Source organism: Salmo trutta, chromosome 38 (genome assembly GCF_901001165.1).
Source record: "Salmo trutta chromosome 38, fSalTru1.1, whole genome shotgun sequence".
NCBI lineage: Eukaryota > Metazoa > Chordata > Actinopteri > Salmoniformes > Salmonidae > Salmo > Salmo trutta.
In genome coordinates, this window is record NC_042994.1 from 16,507,494 (window position 1) to 16,534,746 (window position 27,253).

Below are 27,253 nucleotides of genomic sequence, written 5' to 3' on the forward strand. Positions count from 1 at the left end.
TTCGTTCATCCTCTCTCTCTCTGCCAATCCTGCTTCTTCGTTCATCCTCTCTCTCTCTGCCAATCCTGCTTCTTCGTTCATCCTCTCTCTCTCTGCCAATCCTGCTTCTTCGTTCATCCTCTCTCTCTCTGCCTATCCTGGTTCTTCGTTCATCCTCTCTCTCTCTGCCTATCCTGGTTCTTTGTTCATCCTCTCTCTCTCTGCCTATCCTGGTTCTTTGTTCATCCTCTCTCTCTCTCTCTGCCTATCCTGCTTCTTTGTTCATCCTCTCTCTCTCTCTCTGCCTATCCTGCTTCTTCGTTCATCCTCTCTCTCTCTCTGCCTATCCTGCTTCTTCGTTCATCCTCTCTCTCTCTCTCTCTCTCTCTCTCGCCTATCCTGCTTCTTCGTTCATCCTCTTCTTCTCTCTCTCTTCCTCTCGTCATCTCTCCTCTCTCTCTCTGCCTATCCTGGGTCTTTCGTTCATCCTCTCTCTCTGCCTATCCTGGTTCTTCGTTCTCTCTCTCTCTGCCTATCTGGTTCGTCATTATCCTCTCTCTCTCTGCCTATCCTGGTTTCATTCATCTCTCTCTCCTATCCTGCTTCTTTGTTCATCCTCTCTCTCTCTCTGCCTATCCTGGTTCTTCGTTCATCCTCTCTCTCTCTGCCTATCCTGGTTCTTCGTTCATCCTCTCTCTCTCTCTCTCTCTCTCTCTCTGCCTATCCTGGTTCTTCGTTCATCTCTCTCTCTCTCTCTCTCTCTCTTTGCATATCCTGGTTCTTCGTTCTCCTCTCTCTCTCTCTCTATGCCTATCTGGTTCTTCCGATTAATTCCTCTATCTCTCTCTCTGACCTATCCTGGTCTTCATTCTCCTATCTCTCTCTCTCTCTGCCTACCTGGTTCTTCATTTTTTCATCCCTCTCTCTCTCTCTATTGCTTCCTGGTTCTTCATTCAGCCTCTCTCTCTCTCTCTCCTGACTATCCTGGTTCTCATTCATCCTCTCTCTCTATCTCTTGCTATCCTGGTTCTTCCTTCATCCTCTCTCTCTCCTCTCTCTGCCTTTTTTATCCTGGTTATCATTCAATCCTCTCTCTCTCTCTCTCTCTTGCCTATACTGGTTCTTCATTCATCCTTCTCTCTCTCTCATGCCTATCCTGGTTCTTAATTCATCCTCTCTCTCTCTCTGCTTCCGGTTCTCATCATCCTCTCTCTCTCTCTGCCTATCTGTTCTCGTTCTTCTTTCATCCTCTCTCTCTCTCTGCCTATCCTGGTTCTTCGTTCATCCTCTCTCTCTCTGCCTATCCTGGTTCTTCGTTCATCCTCTCTCTCTCTGCCAATCCTGGTTCTTCGTTCATCCTCTCTCTCTCTGCCTATCCTGGTTCTTCGTTCATCCTCTCTCTCTCTCTGCCTATCCTGCTTCTTCGTTCATCCTCTCTCTCTCTGCCTATCCTGGTTCTTCGTTCATCCTCTCTCTCTCTGCCTATCCTGGTTCTTCGTTCATCCTCTCTCTCTCTGCCTATCCTGGTTCTTCGTTCATCCTCTCTCTCTCTCTGCCTATCCTGGTTCTTTGTTCATCCTCTCTCTCTCTCTGCCTATCCTGGTTCTTCGTTCATCCTCTCTCTCTCTCTGCCTATCCTGGTTCTTCATCATCCTCTCTCTCTCTCTGCCTATCCTGGTTCTTATTCATCCTCCTCTCTCTCTCTGCCTCTCCTGGTTCTTCCTTCATCCTCTCTCTCTCTCTCCCTATCCTGGTTCTTCATTCCTCCTCTCTCTCTCGCTGCCTATCCTGGTTCTTCATTCATCCTCTCTCTCTCTCTGCCTATCCTGGTTCTTCATTCATCCTCTCTCTCTCTCCTGCCTATCCTGGTTCTTCATTCCTCTCCTCTCTCTCCTCTCTGCCTGTCCTGGTTCTTCATTCATCCTCTCTCTCTCTCTGCCTATCCTGGTTCTTCATTCATCCTCTCTCTCTCTCTGCCAATCCTGGTTCTTCGTTCATCCTCTCTCTCTCTCTCTGCCTATCCTGGTTCTTCGTTCATCCTCTCTCTCTCTGCCTATCTGGTTCTTCGTTCATCCTCTCTCTCTCTGCCTATCCTGGTTTTCGTTCATCCTTCTCTCTCTGCCTATCCTGGTTCTTCATTCATCCTTCTCTCTGCCTATCCTGGTTTTCATTCATCTCTCTCTGCCTATCTGGTTCTTCGTTCATCCTCTCTCTCTCTCTGCCTATCCTGGTTCTTCGTTCATCCTCTCTCTCTCTTGCCTATCCTGGTTTTCATTCATCTCTCTCTCTCTCTGCCTATCCTGGTTCTTCATCATCCTCTCTCTCTCTGCCTATCCTGGTTCTTCATTCATCCTCTCTCTCTCTGCCTATCCTGGTTCTTCATCATCCTCTCTCTCTCTCTGCCTATCCTGGTTCTTCATTCATCCTCTTCTCTCTTGCCTACTGGTTCTTCATTCATCCTTCTCTCTCTCTGCCTATCCTGGTCTCATACTCTCTCTGCCAATCCTGGTCTCATTCATCCTCTCTCTCTCTCTCTGCCTATCCTGGTTCTTCATTCATCCTCTCTCTCTCTCTCTGCCTATCCTGGTTCTTCGTTCATCCTCTCTCTCTCTGCCTATCCTGCTTCTTCGCTCATCCTCTCTCTCTCTCTCTCTCTCTCTCTGCCTATCCTGGTTCTTCGTTCATCCTCTCTCTCTCTGCCTATCCTGGTTCTTCGTTCATCCTCTCTCTCTCTGCCTATCCTGGTTCTTCGTTCATCCTCTCTCTCTCTGCCTATCCTGGTTCTTCATTCATCCTCTCTCTCTGCCTATCCTGGTTCTTCATTCATCCTCTCTCTCTGCCTATCCTGCTTCTTTGTTCATCCTCTCTCTCTCTCTGCCTATCCTGGTTCTTCGTTCATCCTCTCTCTCTCTCTCTCTGCCTATCCTGGTTCTTCGTTCATCCTCTCTCTCTCTCTGCCTATCCTGGTTCTTCGTTCATCCTCTCTCTCTCTGCCTATCCTGGTTCTTCGTTCATCCTCTCTCTCTCTCTCTGCCTATCCTGGTTCTTCGTTCATCCTCTCTCTCTCTGCCTATCCTGGTTCTTCATTCATCCTCTCTCTCTCTGCCTATCCTGGTTCTTCATTCATCCTCTCTCTCTCTCTGCCTATCCTGGTTCTTCATTCATCCTCTCTCTCTCTCTCTGCCTATCCTGGTTCTTCATTCATCCTCTCTCTCTCTCTCTCTCTGCCTATCCTGGTTCTTCATTCATCCTCTCTCTCTCTCTCTCTCTCTCTCTCTCTGCCTATCCTGGTTCTTCATTCATCCTCTCTCTCTCTCTGCCTATCCTGGTTCTTCATTCATCCTCTCTCTCTGCCTATCCTGGTTCTTCATTCATCCTCTCTCTCTGCCTATCCTGGTTCTTCATTCATCCTCTCTCTCTGCCTATCCTGGTTCTTCATTCATCCTCTCTCTCTCTCTGCCTATCCTGGTTCTTCATTCATCCTCTCTCTCTCTCTCTGCCTATCCTGCTTCTTCATTCATCCTCTCTCTCTCTCTCTGCCTATCCTGCTTCTTCGTTCATCCTCTCTCTCTCTCTGCCTATCCTGGTTCTTCGTTCATCCTCTCTCTCTCTCTGCCTATCCTGGTTCTTCGTTCATCCTCTCTCTCTCTCTGCCTATCCTGGTTCTTCGTTCATCCTCTCTCTCTCTCTGCCTATCCTGGTTCTTCGTTCATCCTCTCTCTCTCTCTGCCTATCCTGGTTCTTCGTTCATCCTCTCTCTCTCTCTGCCTCTCCTGGTTCTTCGTTCATCCTCTCTCTCTCTCTGCCTATCCTGGTTCTTCGTTCATCCTCTCTCTCTCTCTCTCTGCCTATCCTGGTTCTTCATTCATCCTCTCTCTCTCTCTCTCTGCCTATCCTGGTTCTTCATCATCTCTCTCTCTCTCTCTCTGCCTATCCTGGTTCTTCATTCATCCTCTCTCTCTCTCTCTCTCGCCTATCCTGGTTCTTCATTCATCTCTCTCTCTCTCTCTCTGCCTATCCTGGTTCTTCATTCATCCTCTCTCTCTCTCTCTCTGCCTATCCTGGTTCTTCATTCATCCTCTCTCTCTCTCTCTCTGCCTATCCTGGTTCTTCATTCATCCTCTCTCTCTCTCTCTCTGCCTATCCTGGTTCTTCATTCATCCTCTCTCTCTGCCTATCCTGGTTCTTCATTCATCCTCTCTCTCTCTCTCTGCCTATCCTGGTTCTTCATTCATCCTCTCTCTCTCTCTGCCGGCTCTTTTTCTCAATCCTCTTCCCCTCTTTATCTTTCCCCTTCGTCTTTTTAATACATTCCCTCTTCTCCCAACCTCTCTGCCCCCTCTCTTTCCCTCTGTATCTTTCCACTCCTTTCCCAGCCCCACCCTCCCCTCCCTCTCTTTCTCTCTCTCTCTCTCTCTCTCTCTCTCTCTCTTTCCATCCTTTGTCTCTTGCTCTGGGACAGCAGCTTAACTCTGATCAAAAGCCAGTCTTTGTGGATTAACCTTGAATTATTAAAGCCCCAATAGATTGGTCAGGAAGTCTCAGAAGCACTTCACTGGTGGTCTTTCTAGTAGTCTTCAAAGGAAAGGGCAAGAGCCCTGAAAACAATGACTTCAAAATGTTGATGGTGACATCCTGAAGGGTGAAATTAAATCTATCTCAAACTCAACTGTTTAATAAAGCATTTGTGACAGATAAAGCTCACAAAAAAGAATCTGTCATTTATCTGGTGTTGACGTGTCATAGATGATTATATCTGTTTGGTTGTCGGTTGAACTCTTTTTTTATATTTTGATTCTGTTGCTGAAAATGTTCATGCTGCTGGCATAAGCTAACCCTTAGTTACTTGTCAAGAATGTTTGAGTGGCCTAGTTACAGTTTTGACTTAAATCGTCTTGAAAATCTATGGCAAGACTTGGAAATGGCTGTTTGGAAATGATCAACGACCAACTTAACAGAGCTTGAATACTTAACAAAAAAAAAAGGGCAAATATTGTACAATCCAGGTTTGTAAAGCTCTCACAGCTTTACAAACACAGCTGTAATCGCTGCCAAAGGTGATTCTCACGTGTTGACTTGGGGTTGAATACTTATCTAAAAAAAAATTTAAATAAGAAAATATTTCACATTTATTTAACCAGATAAAGCAAAGTAGTGCGACACAAACAACAACACAGAGTTACACATGGGATAAGCAAATGTACAGTAAATAACACAATAGAAGAAAAAAAAAGTAATCAAGTCTTTATTGCCTTTTTTTTTGGACATTACACAATATTTGGTGTAGAACCTTTGACAAAGAAATGACAATTAAATCCATTTTAATCCCACTTTGCAACACAACGAAATGTGGAAAAAGTCCAGGGGTGTGAATACTTTCTGAAGTCACTGTATAACAATTCATATGTGTTCTTCCTGTTCACGCTTGTTAATGTTCATATCACGGTCGGGTCCACCTCTCTGTTTCCTCCGTTACAGGACTGGATCAGCTGTATTAAATTCATTTGTTAAACTGAACGTGTTCATGTTGCGGTCGTACCCTAAACACGGTCTCCCTCTGTTCTCTCCAGTACAGGATTGGTCAGCTATATATGATCAGCAAACACAGCCATGAGCAGAGTGACCGCGGTGAGGGGGTGGAGGTGGTCCAGAATGAACCGTTTGAGGACCCCGCCCACGGTCGGGGCCAGTTCACTGAGAAACGTGTCTACCTCAACAGGTGAGTGACCTTCATCCACCCATGTTGAAGGTGCAATCTGAGATCTGTGGTCAATGGTTGTTCACCATAACAAGATGCGGGGGCTGCTGTTCTGCTGAAAATAAAACCCCGGGGGGGGGGGCATTATCTATAGGTTTAGGGCACTATGTAGGGAATAGGGTGCCATTTGGAATGCTGACAGTGTTGTTCCTCACACACTCGAGGCTTCGCATGGCAGACTGTTGCTGTCGCGTTGCCCGAGTTACTTAGCCCTCACAGCTGTGCAACACCCAATACTCCCCCTTCACGTCTTGGCTCTCAGCTGTGTGTGTGTGTGTGTGTGTGTGTGTGTGTGTGTGTGTGTGTGTGTGTGTGTGTGTGTGTGTGTGTGTGTGTGTGACCTCTCCCAGCGCATCGCTGAGCATCCAAGGACAGAAACTTCCTAAGTCGGCAAGATTTACGGATAGAGAGAGGGACAGAGAGAGCTAGATTTCATCACAAATACATGTGTCAGCGGTCGGGATGCCCGGGACCTAAAGGTGCTGAGTCAACAGGGTCTGCCCTGCTGTACCGCTCATCCTAGAGAGAGGGAGAGGGGGAAGGAGGGGAACAAAGGGACACAGAGGAGAGGGGAAGGAGGGGAACAGAGGGACACAGAGGAGAGGGGAAGGAGGGGAACAGAGGGACACAGAGGAGAGGGGAAGGAGGGGAACAGAGGGACACAGAGGAGAGAGAGAGAGAGAGAGAGGGGGGGGGGAGGGGAACAGAAGGACACACAGGAGAGAGCGAATGGGAAGGAGGGAGAGCAAGAGAGAGACATGCATTTTCAGAAGGAGACATATTTTAACATTATCAAAAAACCTGCTGCAGGCTCTTCAAAACGACACATCTTGGGTCAGGTCTTATGACAATCCCTCCCGCTTGAATCTGTCATGGAATACATAATGTATTGTTTGAATAAGGACTGGCTATAGACTACAGTATTACTATCATAACAATTGTCACTACCCAACTCCCAGTAGGAAAACCGTCACTATTCATTATTGTAAGAGAAGATGTGAACACATGAACTACTGTCTTAATGGTGACACAGTTCATCAGAGGACACAGTATGACGATGAGGGAATTATGTAGTGAGGTTGAGCAACAGCAGGGACACTGTGTGTGTGTGTGTGCATATGGTAACTCGCCACTCGTTGTGCAACCACAGCTGCAGTTACCTAAGCCCCTACCACCTCTTAAACACACTCCCCGCTGCTCTAGTTCTTCACAGCAGATGGGTGCCTTTCAGCCGTGTGTGTGTGTGTGTGTGTGTGTGTGTGTGTGTGTGTGTGTGTGTGTGTGTGTGTGTGTGTGTGTGTGTGTCCATGTTGACTACTACAAGTGCAACCTCTCCATAAACATCCATCTCAGGCTTAGTGAACCAGGTGTCTCTGCCTTATGTAAGGAGGGAGGGAGAGAGAGGAGAACGTGGGAGGTAGGGAGAGAGGAGAACGTGGGAGGTAGGGAGAGAGGAGAACGTGGGAGGGAGGGAGGGAGAGAGGGGAGAACGTGGGGGGAGGGAGAGAGAGGAGAACGTGGGAGGGAGGGAGAGAGAGGAGAACGTAGGAGGGAGGGAGGGAGGGAGAGAGAGGAGAACGTGGGAGGGAGGGAGAGCGAGGAGAATGTGGGAGGGAGGGAGGGAGGGAGGGAGAGAGAGAGGAGAACGTGCGTGGGAGGGGGGGAGGGAGGGAGAGAGAGGAGAACGTGGGAGGGAGGGAGAGCGAGGAGAACGTGGGAGGGAGGGAGAGCGAGGAGAATGTGGGAGGGAGGGAGGGAGGGAGAGGAGAACGTGGGAGGGAGGGAGAGCGAGGAGAATGTGGGAGGGAGGGAGGGAGGGAGAGAGAGGAGAACGTGGGAGGGAGGGAGAGAGAGGAGAACGTGCGTGGGAGGGAGGGAGGGAGGGAGAGAGAGGAGAACGTGGGAGGGAGGGAGAGAGAGGAGAACGTGGGAGGGAGGGAGGGAGAGAGAGGAGAACGTGGGAGGGAGGGAGGGAGAGAGAGGAGAACGTGGGAGGGAGGGAGGGAGAGAGAGGAGAACGTGGGAGGGAGGGAGGGAGAGCGAGGAGAACGTGGGAGGGAGGGAGGGAGAGAGAGGAGAACGTGGGAGGGAGGGAGGGAGAGAGAGGAGAACGTGGGAGGGAGGGAGGGAGAGAGAGGAGAACGTGGGAGGGAGGGAGAGAGAGGAGAACGTGGGAGGGAGGGAGGGAGAGAGAGGAGAACGTGGGAGGGAGGGAGAGAGAGGAGAACGTGGGAGGGAGGGAGAGAGAGGAGAACGTGGGAGGGAAGGAGAGAGAGGAGAACGTGGGAGGGAGGGAGAGAGAGGAGAACGTGGGAGGGAGGGAGGGACTACTCCAAGACACACTGAATCCGCCAGCTCTTCTCAACCTTCTGTGCAAACCAAGGCCTTTCTGTCGTGAAAACATAAATGTCATGGAAAATAATTGAAGATGAGAAGAACATTGTAAATGTAATAGAAGACATTTAGTTTAGGGCCAGTTATGTCTCATGCATCACAACAAGACACATATGATTAATAGAAATCCATTGGCCCTAATATTCCAAAGCAAGCAGGAAATTGAAGCCAGTGGGCATTGCGTCATGGTCCCCAGCACTCAATCACCTTTCTGATTCGCTAGATTATTGTTCTGGCATGAATAGCTTGAATCACCTCTTAACTTAAACATAAATTAGGAATTCATTATTTCAATGGTCTTCATTACACATTGACTCGGATAGTTAATTTTGTGATGGAATGAAGTGAGTGGGTCTACTTTGCGGACACACACACATACACGCACACACTTTCAGAACTTAAGCGCAAATGACTGGTTTCCCTGCCAGAGTCTTTAAATACTGTAAGGAATGGGTGGGATGTGGGGATAGAGAAACCTTACCGCCGCTTTCAGAGCTTGGCGGGCGCAGTGTGAAGTGCCAATGTGTGGACGGGCATGATGGATTGTTTTTAAAAGAAGAATGAGAGACGTGGAGCAGACGGAGTGACAGTCATTTTGCTTTTGGGGGACAGGCTGTGAATAGTTGGCCTGTCAACATTTCTTTGGCGTATCTGTTTCTTTGTATATCAGCTGTCACCACGCGCTCAGTCATGCATTTAGCAACGTGTGATCAAAGAAAATTGAATTTCTAAAGCTTTTATTTGAGATTGGAGGCTTACATGCACACACGCACACACCAATCTCTATGCCACAACGCGGACACACACACCTTTATATGCCACTGTTACACTCACTAGAGCCTTTGAGTGAATGTCCCCTTCAGCTGTCTCTGCCAAGGCTTGTGTGTTTCGGTGCACCTGCGTTTAAAAGAGAGCTCAACCTCTCCCACAAAACCTTGCCGTTGTAATAAAAAACCCAAACCCATCGAGGCAGTGTTGTGAGGCTATAGACGGCTCTGGTAAGTGCTGCTCTCTCGTCATCTTTTTCAATGTTCTTAGTTTCATTTTCAAGCTTCTTTTTTAACTGCCTTCAATGGCCGGGGCTTTTTAACACGCCCACTCACCTTGAGAAAGAATGAAACAAGGAAGGAAGAAAAACCACTCAAACTTTACAAAAGATGTCTGATTAATTGACACCATCATGGTGTATCTCTTTCTTCTCCTCTCTTTTCATTTCTTCTCTCTTTCTCTTTCTCTCTCTTTTTACAGTAAATTGCCCAGCTGGGCTCGAGCAGTGGTGCCCAACATCTTCTACGTAACAGAGAAGGCCTGGAACTACTACCCCTATACCATCACAGGTGAACGCACGCACGCACGCACGCACGCACGCTCACACCGCCGTCCTATTGTAGAACCAGGATCCATTCATACCATGCACCACTAATGCTTGTGTTAGGTCAGAAAGGAACTCTGACCACGTATCGACCGTAACCCGAGCGGAAATGCACCAGGCCATCCTCAACCTAATCTAGTTACCGTGACACTGAGCTCATAGCATGGCCAGGCTAGCTTAGTCACGTTATACTGTGTGCACACAGCTAACCCCCCCCCCCCCAAAAAGAAAACGTTCTAATAACGTTGTGAGAACATTCTGGCAACGTTTCTGTCTGGTTCCCATTTGGTTTTGAAATAACGTATGTCAGACTATTATTCTCGTAACGTTATTACAACGTCGGGTCAACATCATTTACCAGAAAAGTTTCTTCAGGAGACAATGGAAAATGTTCAGCGGCGTTCCGGAGGTTTGAGCTGGGTTGTTTCTTGCGTCGCGTTGTGCTCCTTGGCGTTGTGTCACATCGTAACCTGTCTGCGTTGCTACTGTGTTGTTGCGTCATTGAAGCCCTAACTGTGGTGTGTTTTCTCCCCTCGGCTCCCACGCGTCCCTCTGCGCCTGCCTCTCCAGAGTACACAGTAAGTATCTCTTCCTTTTATTGATCACAGAGCTGTGAAGAGAGCCACCGCAGTTCAGTAGTGCGCGGGGTGTCCGGACACATTCAATGCAGCATCATGGAAGGACCAGGAAAGAACGCCACATCTCTCTCTTACCATTTTCTTCGCCTTCACTGGTTGTTTTAGCTAGACGTTACATATGGAGTCAGTGTTTTGGGATATGTGTATATCGAAGGCTTGGGTTGTGGTTTTAATGCATATTTCTTGTGTTATTTTGGATTTGTATAAAATGTATGTGGCTTTGTTAGGATGAAGCTTTCCCCTATTGAGACATTAAGTATGGCTATCCATAGCAACAGCTTAGTGCACTGTGTTCACGCTTGTGCATTTCCGTGTGTGTCTTCTGAATTACAGCTCTCTTCATGGTGATGAATGTATGTCTGTAGCTAGGCATGTGCTCTCCAGAGATAAAGACACATCCATACCCTCGTTTCACTCACGAGAAGCATCATACATTTTTACTGCCCTGAGGATTCAGTTGCCCTTAAGGTATCAAATGATGTCCATTTACTTGCTGCCATAGCCAGAGCTTTCTTAAATACGTTTCTCTAGAGCTTTCTTAAATACGTTTCTCTAGAGCTTTCTTAAATACTTTTATCCAGAGCTTTCTTAAATACGTTTCTCTAGAGCTTTCTTAAATACGTTTCTCTAGAGCTTTCTTAAATACGTTTCTCTAGAGCTTTCTTAAATACGTTTCTCTAGAGCTTTCTTAAATACGTTTCTCTCGAGCTTTCTTAAATACGTTTCTCTAGAGCTTTCTTAAATACGTTTCTCTAGAGCTTTCTTAAATACGTTTCTCTCGAGCTTTCTTAAATACGTTTCTCTAGAGCTTTCTTAAATACGTTTCTCTAGAGCTGTCTTAAATACTTTTATCCAGAGCTTTCTTATATACATGTATCCAGAGCTTTCTTATATACTTTTATCCAGAGCTGTCTTAAATACGTTTCTCTAGAGCTTTCTTATATACATTCATCCAGAGCTTTCTTATATACTTTTATCCAGAGCTTTCTTATATACTTTTATCCAGAGCTTTCTTAAATACTTTTATCCAGAGCTGTCTTATATACTTTTATCCAGAGCTTTCTTAAATACTTTTATCCAGAGCTTTCTTATATACTTTTATCCAGAGCTTTCTTATATACTTTTATCCAGAGCTTTCTTATATACTTTTATCCAGAGCTTTCTTATATACTTTTATCCAGAGCTTTCTTATATACTTTTATCCAGAGCTGTCTTATATACTTTTATCCAGAGCTTTCTTAAATACTTTTATCCAGAGCTTTCTTATATACTTTTATCCAGAGCTTTCTTATATACATGTATCCAGAGCTGTCTTAAATACGTTTCTCTAGAGCTTTCTTATATACATTCATCCAGAGCTTTCTTATATACTTTTATCCAGAGCTTTCTTAAATACTTTTATCCAGAGCTTTCTTATATACATGTATCCAGAGCTTTCTTATATACATGTATCCAGAGCTTTCTTAAATACTTTTATCCAGAGCTTTCTTATATACATGTATCCAGAGCTTTCTTATATACTTTTATCCAGAGCTTTCTTATATACTTTTATCCAGAGCTTTCTTAAATACTTTTATCCAGAGCTGTCTTATATACTTTTATCCAGAGCTTTCTTAAATACTTTTATCCAGAGCTTTCTTATATACTTTTATCCAGAGCTGTCTTATATACTTTTATCCAGAGCTTTCTTATATACTTTTATCCAGAGCTTTCTTATATACTTTTATCCAGAGCTTTCTTATATACTTTTATCCAGAGCTTTCTTAAATACTTTTATCCAGAGCTGTCTTATATACTTTTATCCAGAGCTTTCTTAAATACTTTTATCCAGAGCTTTCTTAAATACTTTTATCCAGAGCTTTCTTATATACTTTTATCCAGAGCTTTCTTATATACTTTTATCCAGAGCTTTCTTAAATACTTTTATCCAGAGCTTTCTTATATACTTTTATCCAGAGCTTTCTTATATACTTTTATCCAGAGCTTTCTTATATACTTTTATCCAGAGCTTTCTTAAATACTATTTACTTGGTATTAAATGCCTTTAAAGCTGCAATATGTCACTTTTTGGGCGACCCGACCAAATTCACATAGAAATGTGAGTTATAGATCTGTCACATTCATTGAAAGCAAGTCTAAGTAGCTGTGCTTCTTTTGTCACACAAACTGAAATTAGGCTAACTATTGGAATTTTAGCAACCAGGAAATGGTGGTGTGATTTCTGCGTACTGCATCTTTAAGTAACATATTTTCACATGTCCATATCTTTTTGAGGTTTAGGTTTCCACTATTTGTGTGGGGTGGGTTTGCTATTGATGTTGATTCCAAAAAGTCCTTGGTTAAGTGATTTTAGTACATGACTCTATACAACTATAAGCTGTTATAGATGCTTATAGCAAGTCTTAGGTGATAGAAGGCATCATAATAACTGATGCAAACAGTATGAAAACAGATACAAACACACCTTATGGAACAGGGGGCACTGTGAAGCAACACAAACATAGGCACAGACACACGCGTACACACACATGATAATGTACTATACACACAGATTTTGTGTTGCAGATATGTGGTAGTGGAGTATGGGCCTGAGGGCACACACTTAGTGTGTTGTGAATTCTCTAATGATTGTATTGTAATGTTTTAATATTGTATAACTGTCTTTATTTTGCTGTAACCCAGGAAGGGCAGCTAATGGGGATCCATAATACATACAAATAATGCTTTATACACTGGTAGTTCACAGAAGGTGTTAACAACCAACATCCGTCTCAACCCATTATAAAACATTACTGTAGCAGTGTTTGTTGTCTGAAAAGGGTTTAAGATTGATGACAGTCTTGGAAACCTGCTGCTGCCACCTGTTACATACTGTCTGAAACTTCTAAAGCCTTTGAGCTGTGGCATTTTCAAATTCTCCGAAAGTGATAAATGCCACCACAATGAGTCATATGGCTTAATATAGAGAGGAGGAGAGCAGCAGCGAGAAGAGGATGGAGGGGAGACATGGCTTTGACAGTGACAGAGCCCGTTTCAGGCGCAATAAAAGGATGTGTGTGAGTCATGGGGGGGGGGGAGGTACATGCACACCACACACAGACCACTCAGACACGAGCATACTCCCATACATTCATCTCCCCTTTTCTGAACAAAGAACCGAACACATCAGTTGGTGGGGATATTGGTACAGGAAGTCTGGAGACTAAATGTCTCTGACACACAAACCATTATAAAACTAAACACCAATTTCAGGTGAAAGATGTTGTTTTTCCACCATTTTCAAATGTCTCTCCTGAGACATGTTTTCTGTTTTTGTTTTGCAGTGTTCTTTCTTGCCCAAGTTCTCCATTCACATAGAGACGAAATACGAGGACAACAAAGGCAGCAATGACAACGTGAGTAAAGACCTTGTGTGTGTGTGTGTGTGTGTGTTGCTCTGAGGCCTTCAGTATGATAAAGTAATTCCATAATAGGGGCCTTATGGCCCCTCAGTGTCTGCCAAGTGCAGTGCTGCTAATTGAAGAGGCCATTTCATTTATACTCTGGCCTTCTCTCTACCAATTCACAAACTCGTTTCTCTACAGAATAATATCTCTACTATTATGTTAGCATAATAGTATGTTAGGATAGTGTGTGTGTGTGTGTAAGGAGTTGTCAGTCTTGATCTTAGAAAAATCCACTCTCTCTTAATGTCGTAAGCGAGAGTAGACGGGCATCAACCTGTCTGGTCATTTATCGTGTTTGTGAGACCCACTTCCATGGCCAGACAATGTTAGTGAAAGCCCTGCAGATGTAAAAAGAGAGGATGCTATATCAGATAATGTAAAAGAGAGGATGTTATATCAGACAATGTAAAAAGAGAGGATGTGATATCAGACAATGTAAAAAGAGGATGCTATATCAGATAATGTAAAAGAGAGGATGCTATATCAGACTGAATGTAAGAAGAGAGGATGCTATATCAGATAATGTAAAAGAGAGGATGTTATATCAGAATGTAAAAAGAGAGGATGTTATATCAGATAATGTAAAAAGAGAGGATGTTATATCAGATAATGTAAAAGAGAGGCTGCTATATCAGATAATGTAAAAGAGAGGATGCTATATCAGACAATGTAAAAAGAGAGGATGTTATATCAGACAATGTAAAAAGAGAAGATGTTATATCAGATAATGTAAAAGGGAGGATGTTATATCAGACAATGTAAAAAAAGAGGATGTTATATCAGACTGAATGTAAGAAGAGAGGATGTTATATCAGATAATGTAAAAGAGAGGATGTTATATCAGACAATGTAAAAAGAGAGGATGTTATATCAGACAATATAAGAAGAGAGGATGTTATATCAGACAATGTAAAAAGAGAGGATGTTATATCAGACAATGTAAAAAAAGAGGATGTTATATCAGACAATGTAAGAAGAGAGGATGTTATATCAGACAATGTAAAAAGAGAGGATGCTATATCAAACTGAATGTAAAAAGAGAGGATGTTATATCAGACTGAATGTAAAAAGAGAGGATGCTATATCAGACTGAATGTAAAAAGAGAGGATGCTATATCAGACTGAATGTAAAAAGAGAGGATGTTATATCAGACTGAATGTAAAAAGAGAGGATGTTATATCAGACAATGTAAAAAGAGAGGATGCTATATCAGACAATGTAAAAAGAGAGGATGTTATATCAGACAATGTAAAAAAAGAGGATGTTATATCAGACAATGTAAGAAGAGAGGATGTTATATCAGACAATGTAAAAAGAGAGGATGTTATATCAGACAATGTAAAAAAAGAGGATGTTATATCAGACAATGTAAGAAGAGAGGATGTTATATCAGACAATGTAAAAAGAGAGGATGTTATATCAGACTGAATGTAAAAAGAGAGGATGTTATATCAGACAATGTAAAAAAAGAGGATGTTATATCAGACTGAATGTAAGAAGAGAGGATGTTATATCAGACTGAATGTAAAAGGCAGACACTCTGGTCTCTACATCTGTAATCCGACCCCAGCCTACCTCTCTTCTAACAACTGCTGGCCAGTGTCTCTGTGCGTGCACACACACACACACACTTGGAGTCATATCACACACACGCACATATCAAGTACACATTTGGTGTCACGTACAGACACACAGATGCAGACACGCGTATGTGTTGGCACGCACAAGTTCCACTAAAAAGCTCCCATGCGATTCTTTCCACGGACAATGCGGCTTCAGGGCTGACCAGCACAAGCTCTGCATCTTTTACAACCCTGTATAATCTGGTCCAAATCTCAGTCTTCTCTGCCAAGATAGTGTGCGTTGTGAAATAATATGCAGCCCTGTGTTTCTGTGCTCGCGGTGTTATGAAAGATAATGTCAGGCTGTAAAAACCAGTTTTCACGCTCACAGTCCTATTTCCTGACAGGGAAGAGGTTCAATGTCTGTTTGGATTTCATTTGTGTGTGTGCATCCATACGTGTGTGAATGAAGTGCGTCTGTGTGAATCCGTGTGAATGACAGTGTGTGAATGAAGTAGTGTGTGTGTGAGCAGACTGCATATTCTGCCTGAATGAATGGAGGGTGTGGTTAGAGGATGTGATTGACAATTCCACAGTTGTATCAGGTAGCAGACCGTGACAGGGCAGGGCTGCTGTTAGGTTTGGAGAAGAGCCACTGCTTAAATACTGTTCCTCATGGTTCATGGTTGTCATTATGTCTGTCTGTCCTGTCTGTCCTGTCTGTCCTGTCTGTCCTGTCTGTCTGTCCTGTCTGTCTCCTTGAGACTTCACCATTATAGTTTGTTTCTCTCCCTCTTACTTGCTCGCTTTCATTCATTCTTGCACGCTCTCTTTCTTCCCTCCGTCTCCCTTGTCCTTTCTCCCTCTCTTTCTTCTCCCCTCTTCCTAACGTTCCTACTCTCCCCCCTCTTTATTTATTACACGTTCTCCTTCTCACATTCGCCCTCTCTCATTCTCTCTCCTCTTCTCTCTCTCTCTCCCCTCATTATTGCACTTTCTTCCTCTTTCTACTCTCTCTTCTTTGTCCCTTGGTTGCACTTATCCATGACGGCATGTCACCCCCAATGCGGCATCTTGTGGCAGGAGGGAGAGAGGTGAGAAAGGGAGAGAGGTGAGAAAGGTGGCAGACTTTACCAACCCATAGGGCATCTTGAAGTTTTGGCATTGGAGACTAGTCCAAATATAGCACACGAGCTGAACCAAAAAAATCTACTGATCATATTGCTTCCAAATATGATATTTAATTTATGTTAAGTCATACATCATTTTACAGTTTTCTTTATGTAGTTATTATACCTCAATAAATAAGGTACAAATATATTATAAATGTGGCACCATCACAGCCACGTTCTTCTGGCTGGACTACTATTCATAATCATATTTGGCAGCAAGGCATACAATATTCAAGATGTAAACAGAGAGTGGCTAATGCTATTGGTGTCTCTTTGCTCTGTGGCTATATATGAGGAATGTCTGTCTGTCTGTTGTGTGAATGGGAGATAATGGCAGTGAGAATACTGTACAGTGGACGTCAATCAACACAAGCTTAGAGCTCTCCCTTCTGGCTGCGTTGCACAATGACGTGTCCCTGCAGTAGCCTAGTGGAGCAGCTAAGTCTAAGGTAAAGTGGTCCGTAATCAAAGGTCTAAGGTCAGGGCCTGTATGTATCAAGCGTCTCAGAGTAAGAGTGCTGATCTAGGATCAGGTCCCCCCCTGTCCATGTAATCTTATTCATAATGATCTAAAAGGCTAAACTGTTCCTGGATCAGCACTCTTACTATGAGATGCTTAGTGAATATGGGCAATGATAAATCAAATATCTGACCCTGTGGATATTCTGACCACTCTGGCTGAAATAGAATGGACAATGACTAGCTTCCGTCAAATAACAAACAGGGCCTCGAATGATAACACGAAGATTTGGGAGGCACAATCAATATCAGTGAGCTGTGTAGTTTTGTAAAGAGGTTATTGTTTTTTTGTCTGTTTTCAGATCTTCTCAGACAGTGAAAATAAAGACCAGGAAAGGGAAGTGTGTTTTGTGGATATCGCCTACGACGAGATCCCTGAGAGATACTATAAAGAGTCTGAGGTGAGTCTGTGTGTGTGTGTGGTTTCATTAGAGGTAATTGCATCGATTACATTGCATTCCACGAGGAAACTGCGTGGCAGGCTGACCACGTGTTACGCAAGTGCAGCAAGGAGCCAAGGTAAGTTGCTAACTAGCATTAAACTTAACTTTTTATTAAAAAAAACAATCAATCTTAACATAATCACTAGTTAACTACACATGGTTGATGATATTACTTGGTTAACTAGCTTGTCCAGCGTTGCATATAATCAATGCGGTGCCTGTTCATTTATCATCGAATCACAGTCTACTTCGCAAAACGAGTGATGTTTTAACAAAAGTGCATTCGTGAAGAAAGCACAATCATAGCACGAATGTACAGTTGAAGTCGGAAGTTTACATACACCTTAGCCAAATACATTTAAACTCAGTTTTTCACAATTCCTGACATTTAATCCTAGTAAACATTCCCTGTCTTAGGTCAGTTAGGATCCCCACTTTATTTTAAGAATGTGAAATGTCAGAATAATAGTAGAGAATTATTTATTTCAGCTTTTATTTCTTTCATCACATTCCCAGTAGGTCAGAAGTTTACATACACTCAATTAGTATTAGGTAGCATTGCCTTTAAATTGTTTAACTTGGGTCAAACGTTTCGGGTAGCCTTCCACAAGCTTCCCACAATAAGTTGGGTGAATTTTGGTCCATTCCTCCTGACAGAGCTGGTGTAACTGAGTCAGGTTTGTAGGCCTCCGTGCTCACACACACATTTCAGTTCATCCCACAAATGTTCTATAGGACTGAGGTCAGGGCTTTGTGATGGCCACTCCAATACCTTGACTTTCTTGTCCTTAAGCCATTTTGCCACAACTTTGGAAGTATACTTGGGGTCATTGTCCATTTGGAAGACCCATTTGTGACTAAGCTTTAACTTCCTGACTGATGTCTTGAGATGTTGCTTCAATATATCCACATAATTTCCCTTCCTCATAATGCCATCATTTTGTGAAGTGCACCAGTCCCTCCTGCAGCAAAGCACCCCCAGAAGATGATGCTGCCACCCCCGTGCTTCACGGTTGGGATGGTGTTCTTCAGCTTGCAAGCATCCCCCTTCTTCCTCCAAACATAACAATGGTCATTATGGCCAAACAGTTCTATTTTTGTTTCATCAGACCAGAGGACATTTCTCCAAAAAGTACGATCTTTGTCCCCATGTGCAGTTGCAAACCGTAGTCTGGCTTTTTTTATGGCGGTTTTGGAGCAGTGGTTTCTTCCTTGCTGAGCTGCCTTTCAGGTTATGTCCATATAGGACTCATTTTACTGTGGATATAGACACTTTTGTACCTGTTTCCTCCAGCATCTTCACAAGGTCCTTTGCAGTTGTTCTGGGATTGATTTGCACGTTTCGCACCAAAGTACGTTCATCTCTAGGAGACAGAACGCATCTCCTTCCTGAGCGGTATGACGTCTGCGTGGTCCCATGGTGTTTATACTTGCGTACTATTGTTTGTACAGATGAACGTGGTACCTTCAGCCGTTTGGAAATTGCTCCCACGAATAAACCAGACTCGTTGAGGTCTACAATTTTTTTTCTGAGGTCTTGGCTAATTTCCTTTGATTTTCCCATGATGTCAAGCAAAGAGGCACTGAGTTTGAAGGTAGGCCTTGAAATACATCCACAGTTACACTTCCAATTGACTCAAATTATGTCAATTAGCCTATCAGAAGCTTCTAAAGCCATGACATAATTTTCTGGAATTTTCTAAGCTTTTTAAAGGCACAGTCAACTTAGTGTATGTAAACTTCTGACCCACTGGAATTCTGATACAGTGAAATAATCTCTGTAAACAATTGTTGGAAAAATGATTTGTGTCATGCACAAAGTAGATGTCCTAACCGACTTGCCATAACTGTAGTTTGTTAACATGAAATTTGTGGACTGGTTGAAAAACAAGTTTTAATGACTCCAACTTAAGTGTATGTAAACTCCCGACTTCAACTGTACCTAACCATAACCATAGACATCAATGCCTTTCTTAAAATCAATACACAGAAGTATATTTCTTTAAACCTGCATATTTAGTTTAAAAGAAATTCATGTTAGCAGGCAATATTAACTACGGAAATTGTGTCACTTCTCTTGTGTTTATTGCACCAGAGTCAGGGTATATGCAACAGTTTGGGCCGCCTGGCTCGTTGCAACTAATTTGCCAGAATTTTACATAATTTTGACATAACATTGAAGGTTGTGCAATGTAACAGCAATATTTAGACTTAGGGTTGCCAGCAGATCGATAAAATACGGAACGGTTCCGTATTGCACTGAAAGAATAAACGTTTTGTTTTCAAAATTTCCGGATTTGACCATATTAATGACCAAAGGCTCGTATTTGTGTGTTTATTATATTATATTTAAGTCTATGTTTTGATATTTGATAGAGCAGTCTGACTGAGCGGTGGTAGGCAGCAGCAGGCTCGTAAACATTCATTCAAACTTTACTGCGTTTGCCAGCAGCTCTTAGTAATGCTTGAAACAGAGCTGTTTATGACTTCAAGCCTATCAACTCCTGATATTAGGCTGGCAATACTAAAGTGCCTATTAGAACATCCAATAGTCAAAGGTATATGAAATACAAATGGTATAGAGAAATAGTTGACGCATCATAATTCCTATAATAACTACAACCTAAAACTTCTTACCTGGGAATATTGAAGACTCATGTTAAAAGGAACCACCAGCTTTCATATGTTCTCATGTTCTGAGCAAGGAACTTAAACGTTAGCTTTTTTACATGGCACATATTGCACTTTTACTTTCTTCTCCAACACTTTGTTTTTGCATTATTTAAACCAAATTGAGTATGTTTCATTATTTATTTGAGACTAAATAGATTTTATTTATGTATTATATTAAGTTAAAATAAGTGTTCATTCAGTATTGTTGTAATTGTCATTATTACAAATATATATTTAATCGTTATCGGCTTTTTTTGGTCCTCCAATAATTGTTATTGGTATTGAAAAATCATAATCGGTCGACCTATAATTGGTTTTGCCCTAAGCATCCTAGTCTTCCAAATATCCCAAACTATTTTATTGGTTTGGAATTTGATTCAAATAAGTTTAAATGTAGTTATATTCCTGAATTGAGTTTGTAGTGCAGGTAAACCCACGATACACTCAGCAATTCAGTTCTGACCAGATAATGCTAAGCTAACTCTAGCATCACCTTCTAATTCTCTCCCCACACCTCTTCCATATCTAATTTTCAGTGTTATAAATTAGCATGTTAGCATCTGTGTAAGTATAGTTATACTGTTGAATATAGTAGATGCAGTAAGCGGTGGTTGAATGATAAATTTCCTCACCCCGAGATTTAGGGAAAAATATCTGGAGGGAAGGATTCCTATTTAACTTTAGCTTTCTATTTGTAGCTCCCATAATGCATTTCTCTCAGGGCGCAGAGGTTTGGATTAATTACTGAGATCTTGTGTGTGTGTGTGTGTGTGTGTGTGTGTGTGTGTGTGTGTGTGTGTGTGTGTGTGTGTGTGTGTGTGTGTGTGTGTGTGTCCACACCAACAGGACCTGCGGTACTTCAAGTCAGAGAAGACATCGAGGGGCATGCTGCAGGAGGGCTGGAGGGACACCCAGGAGCCCATCATGTGCTCCTACAAGCTGGTCACAGTCAAGTTTGAGGTGTGGGGCCTGCAGACGCGCGTGGAGCAGTTTGTACACAAGGTCAGAAGTCACTCATGCACACACACACAAATAGCAGCCACTTACTCCATAGATGGTGCTGGTTAATTTTTGTAGAACTGCTCTGAGATCAGTGTTCTCTGACCCCCTCTATTGTCTCTCTCTATAGGTGGTGCGTGATGTGCTGCTCCTAGGCCACAGGCAGGCTTTTGCCTGGGTGGATGAGTGGATCGGTAGGTCGACAAGCACTGCTCAATTGGTCCTCTAACTAATCACTGGGTAGTGTTCAGTAGGGCAAATATTATTTTTTTTGTGTTGAAGGTTAAAATGAATGAGTGCTACTTATTGGACAAGACTAGGAAGTCCCTTCCAGTTTTTATTCTGTGCCTAATGAACATGGCCCAAGTTAAACACTGGGACCTATGAAGTCTCCTTAGAATATCATCAATAAGATTGTACTCCTTTTGGGAGCTACGTGGTTACTGTTGATGCCGTCTTGAATCGACTGTCTGTATCATTGTGTGTTATAGAACTAAATAAGGCATGTGAAACCCTAAACACCATCCAATTCCCCATCACTGCATCTAACCCTGATCCATCTTATGTGCTGGCTGACCTCTCTGACATCAATAACCCTACTTAGAACACATACCCTAGAGGGCAGATTCAAATCCCAGTCCTGGACTGAGACCAAGCTCAATGGCTTAATCTGTGTCTGGGAAAATCGCCCCTAGGAGTACTGTCATGTCCAGGGTTGATCTGTGTTCACTAACTCACTACTGTCATACAGACAACACCTGGACTGCAGTTCCTTCCATGTTTGTCTGGAAAACCAATTCCTGCAATTCTGTATTGGCGTTCAATCAAAGAATATCCCGCCTTGTACACTGGTCTGTTTCTTCTTGCGTCCGAAATATTTTTCATTCTTGTTGGCATCTAGGCTTGTACGATGTCTATAGTGAACACAAATGGCTGAATTTGCTACAATTTCCTCAAGAGAATAGCAATTGCTGGAAGTATCAGGTGATATTACACAGAAGATATTGCACTCGTTGAATCATGACAGTTGTGTGTATGTCGGTCGTGACTGCATGGCAATGAGAGCAGCAGCAGTAGCAGTAATACTAGCAGGACTCTTATTAGCGCTCAGCTTTTTCCATGGCTGCAGGGTAAGTCCATAACAAGCCATTACTGCTGTAATGGGACACCACTACTCACTCTCTCCCTTCTCCTCTACCTCTGGGGGGGGGGGGGGAAATAACTTTCCCTCCTATGCACTATTTGGATGATTTCCCCCTCACCCAAATCCTCCTGATGTATTTGGGATGACCTTGCCTAGGACTGTTCTTTGGGAATGTATTTTTTCCGGTGATGTTCCCAACCCTTCACGTCTGACTCTGAGGGTTCTGGATCATTTACTCTCCCTCTCCTTTCCCTTCTCCCTCTATCCCTCCCTTTCTTCCTCTTCATCTTCATAATCCGGCTTTGGCCTGACTAGCTTTCTCCTCAAAACCAACTCTTTTCGGTCGTGGGAAGCTAGCTCTGCCCGCTCCACCTCCTATTGATTGTGCTTGAACTTCGACCTTTTGGCCCCTCCCAAAAGCACTAATCACTACCCAGCGCTCTCTACTCACACACGGCGTGCCCCTCCTCACTTAACCCCTCCTCTACCTTCGTCTTGAGCGTCCTAACGGGACGACGCCAACATCTCGACCTCCTTCCTCCCCTCTTTGCAGATATGAACTTGGATGATGTGCGGGAATACGAGAGAAGTATGCAGGAACAAACTAACATTAAAGTTTGCCATGAGCAGCAAGAGCGTTCCACAAACTCCCCATCACTGGATGACATAGAGATTCATGACAAAGTCAGCGTATGTGTCGTTTCATTTCCTCTTATTCTGTTTCATTGACGTGTTCTGTTGTTCGTGTTGACGTGACTCAGGAGGTAACCAATCACTCTGTTTCTATGCAAAACGTTTTTTTTTTAAATAAGTGGTTCTTACGAGCTTTATAGTTCTTTCTATATCGGGAAAACATGAAGTAAAAAATATTCACAACTTGAGGAAAATATAAAATGACTTGATTTGAAAATGTTTGGTCATTTTGATTGACATAACTAGTAGTATGATGGCAGACTAAGATTAGAAAGAAGCGTTAGAATGCTTTGGAGTGCTGTCTCCCCCCTCATTCTCTCTCTCCGTGTAGACATGACAATGGATGAGGTGAGAGAGTACGAGCGCACCATCCAGGAAGCCACCAACGAGAAGATCGGGATTTTCCCCCCGTCGATCTCCATCAGCCAGATGCCCCTGTCCTCCTGCACCCTCTCCGGCCCCGCCAGCGCCCCCACCACCCCCCTCTGCACTGACGCACCCGAGTTCCTCTCCGTCCCCAAGGACAGAGCCCGCAAGAAGTCCGCCCCAGAGACCCTCACCCTGCCTGACGCCGCTGCCCAGAACCAGAGTGGAGTCCCTCAGGGCTCTATGCTGGTGCCGCTTCCAAATCAAAATCACTCCCCCTGGCCCTCCTCTGACCAGGCTGAGTTAGGGGGGGAATAGGAGGGACGGGATGTTCTTTTCCCCCCATATGCCCTGCCACCTCACTGTCTTAGTAGCCCAGCAAGACTAGCCTCTACACCCCAGTGCCCAGTCCTCCAGGCCCAACTAACCATATCCCAGAGGTGAGTGCTTCTTACACATATCTCCAGAGGTCAAAGGTCTAACCACCAGTTTCCAATCTCCTACATCCTCAACAGAAGTCTGTTTTGTCAGCCTTAAATGGATGGCTTCCTCTTCCTGAGATCTAGCCAATCAGCTGTCTGATCTACTGTAACAACCACCCAAGCTGTCCATCAAGAGAACATATCCACAAGGGGTTTTGTGTGCTGTCCTCAATTAGCGATCCCTGTGTTCGTCATTAAATATGTTATTGACAAAATGCCAGATGGATTCTCTTTTTTTAAATTTTTATATCAGGTCAGCTGATAAACCTTATGTAATGTAAATGTAGTTGCCATAACATGAAATTAGAGAGACAATGATATTAATGTTTTGTTCACTTGAGTGAATGAACATCTTTCCATAGAATTCTCAGCCTACAAATATCAAAATATAATTTTGACCTTGAAATAAATAAACTTTGAAATTAACAAAATGGAAGTAGAAGTACTGTAGTATAGTTAGTTTTATAACTACATTGACTCACTAAAAAGACACCACCTTTCACCTGGACGGAGGAGAGACCATTCAAAACTGAACCCAGATCTGTGTGTGTTCATGTCTCTCCACTCCACACTCCAATTGAAACAGATGGAAGGTCAGTACAACCACAGAAAGAGATCCCGTCTCAGGTCTCCAGAGCTCTGCTTCAGCCCTCTTTAGGAAGGGCAGGGAACGTAACCGTTCTCTCCCTGCTTTAAAACACAATTTTTATACCTGCATCTATACTCACCTGTCTACTTAACTAACCATTGGAACGTTTACACAACATTAGATAAGCCATGATAAAATGCATATTGGGCATAAAGTTTGACATTGGAGAGTGATGCAGTCAGTTTAATCAAATTGGTATAGCAACAGAACAGATATGACTAGGAAAAATGCCATTTGGGGATATGCTGTAAATGTACAGTTTTAGACGGAGGTTTACGTACACCTTAGCCAAATACATTTAAACTCAGTTTTTCACAATTCCTGACATTTTAATCCTAGTAAAAATTCCCTGCTTTAGGTCAGTTAGGATCACCACTTTATTTTAAGAATGTGAAATGTCAGAATAATAGTAGAGATAATTATTTATTTCAGCTTTTATTTCTTTCATCACATTCCCAGTGTGTCAGAAGTTTACATACACTCAATTAGTATTTGGTAGCATTGCCTTTAAATTGTTTAACTTTGGTCAAACGTTTCGGGTAGCCTTCCACAAGCTTCCCACAATAAGTTGGGGGAATTTTGGCCCATTCCTCCTGACAGAGCTGGTGTAACTGAGTCAGGTTTGTAGGCCTCCTTGCTCACACACGCTTTTTCAGTTCTGCCCACACATTTTCTATAGGATTGAGGTCAGGGCTTTGTGATGGCTGCTCCAATACCTTGACTTTGTTGTCCTGAAGCCATTTTGCCACAACTTTGGAAGTATGCTTGGGGTCATTGTCCATTTGGAAGACCCATTTGCGACCAAGCTATAACTTCCTGACTGATGTCTTGAGATGTTGCTTCAATATATCCACATAATTTTCCTTCCTCATGATGCCATCTGTTTTGTGAAGTGCACCAGTCCCTCCTGCAGCGGCCTTTCAGGTTATGTTGATATGGGACTTGTTTTACTGTGGATATAGATACTTTTGTACCTGTTTCCTCTAGCATCTTCACCAAGGTCCTTTGCTGTTGTTCTGGGAATGATTTGCACTTTTCGCACCAAAGTACGTTCATCTCTAGGAGACAGAACGCGTCTCCTTCCTGAGCGGTATGACGGCTGCGTGGTCCCATGGTGTTTATACTTGCGTACTATTGTTTGTACAGATGAACGTGGTACCTTCAGGCAGTTGGAAATTGCTCCCAAGGATGAACCAGACTTGTTGAGGTCTACAAAAAAAATGTCTAAAGTCTTGGCTAGTTTCTTTTGATTTTCCCATGATGTCAAGCAAGGAGGCAGTGAGTTTGATGGTAGGGCTTGAAATACATCCACAGGTACACGTCCAATTGTCTCAGGCTAATTGACATCATTTATCAGAAGCTTCTAAAGCCATGACATCATTTTCTGGAATTTTCCAAGCTGTTTAAAAAGGCACAGTCAAATTAGTGTATGTAAACTTCTGACCCACTGGAATTGTGATACAGTGAATTATAAGGGAAATAATCTGTCTGTAAACAATTGTTGTAAAAATAACTTGTGTCATGCACAAAGTAGATGCCCTAACCGACTTGCCAAAAGTATAGTTTGTTAACAAGAAATTTGTGGAGTGGTTGAAAAACGAGTTTTAATGATTCCAACCTAAGTGTATGTAAACTTCAACTGTAAGTGAACATTGAGCACAGTGGAGTTGATAAGAAATTCCATGCTTGCGCAGGGCACTTGCTTCAACCTGGCCTTATTGTATGTACTTGATTATCTTTGCATTGTGTGCATTGTGTTTTTAGGAATGCCGATAATGTTGCTTGCCAATGTTGGTACTGTACCAGTTTTGGTGGGCTCAAAGTTATTTTGAAACAACAACGTTAGCAGCGGCCATCTTTTTTTCCTGCACTAGCCTCACCACAGTGCGTCATCAGAAACTTTTGGGGGGGGGGAGAAACATTGAGGACAGAAGGTTTCTCTTTATGTAATGCCCTAGCTACTATTTTATACAATCACATAGATGCATAAAGGGGTCTCATATGCCGCATGAAATGTTCACAAACATGTATACATATGTAAAGTATATGTGTATATAAATTGCAGGATATGTTGTTGATGCGAAATTGTGGAGAAAGCAAATGTGACGTGGTCCTAGGCTCTGTAGTGTAATCATTGTATAGTAAAGCAGAGTTTTAGCAGAGACTGAAACTGAGCATGTTCTGAGAATACAACTGTCTTCTCAGTGCCTCTGCATGCAAAAGTCTATATTGTCTCGTCTGTATACAAAATCCAAAACATTTCAATAAAGAAAAAACATCCCATTTTATTGTAATGTTAAAGGGAAATTCCACCACTTTTCAACCTTATTTTTGATATCTCCAGCACAGTACCAGTGTCTACACATGTGAAAATGGCGCATTTCTACGTTTTGTAGAAAAATATATAAAGTTACAAAGTTCTACCCGATGACGTCAACCATTTTAAAAACTATGATTTTCAAACACTGACATTCGCGGTGATGTGCAACAAGAAAATATCCTCCCTCTGGCTAGAAACTAGTTGCAGGTTTTGAAAATCAGTTTTTCTTACTTTTAATCCTACCCTGTGATGTCACAGAGAAGCATTTTTTTTTTAGGACCTTTCTTCTTATCTTTGCAACCACAGATCATAGAAACATGCCGTTTTCACATATCTAGACACCGGTATGGTGCTGGAGATAATGAGTATGAGTTTGAAAAATGACGGATTTGCCCTTTTAAGCCTACTATTCAATTTATTGCAATTTCAAAACATTGATTTGAAATACAGCTTCATGTTAGTTATTTTCATCAAAATGTACACGATATTGAGAGAAATAGCTGTAGTTTGTAGTACCTGTTGACCATTGTTTTGTCCTAAAGACGTCACATTACATTACATATGTGGGCATTCGCATTTTGTGATGAGAGAATGAAATTAGCCGTTAACAAATATACTGACTGTTATATCTCTGTTTTAGGGT

The 27,253-nt window shown here is 42.9% G+C and overlaps 1 protein-coding gene across 3 annotated transcripts in view; it reads left to right on the plus strand.

Moving 5' to 3' along the window:
- Positions 1 to 24,072, plus strand: part of LOC115178826 (cytoplasmic phosphatidylinositol transfer protein 1) — a 77,610-nt gene extending 53,538 nt beyond the window's left edge. The window contains exons 2-10 of one of the 3 annotated variants that reach the window (XM_029740172.1): positions 5,550 to 5,698; positions 9,380 to 9,468; positions 10,074 to 10,081; positions 13,465 to 13,536; positions 17,144 to 17,242; positions 20,804 to 20,959; positions 21,087 to 21,150; positions 22,654 to 22,790; positions 23,125 to 23,204. In XM_029740172.1, coding sequence (XP_029596032.1) covers positions 5,550 to 5,698; positions 9,380 to 9,468; positions 10,074 to 10,081; positions 13,465 to 13,536; positions 17,144 to 17,242; positions 20,804 to 20,959; positions 21,087 to 21,150; positions 22,654 to 22,790; positions 23,125 to 23,130 — 780 coding nt within the window. In that variant the 3' untranslated portion in view covers positions 23,131 to 23,204. Of the gene's footprint in view, positions 1 to 5,549; positions 5,699 to 9,379; positions 9,469 to 10,073; positions 10,082 to 13,464; positions 13,537 to 17,143; positions 17,243 to 20,803; positions 20,960 to 21,086; positions 21,151 to 22,653; positions 23,059 to 23,124 lie in introns of those variants that run through there. The other 2 variants (XM_029740170.1, XM_029740171.1) reach the window with 2 other exon arrangements.
- The last annotated feature ends 3,181 nt before the right edge of the window (positions 24,073 to 27,253 follow it).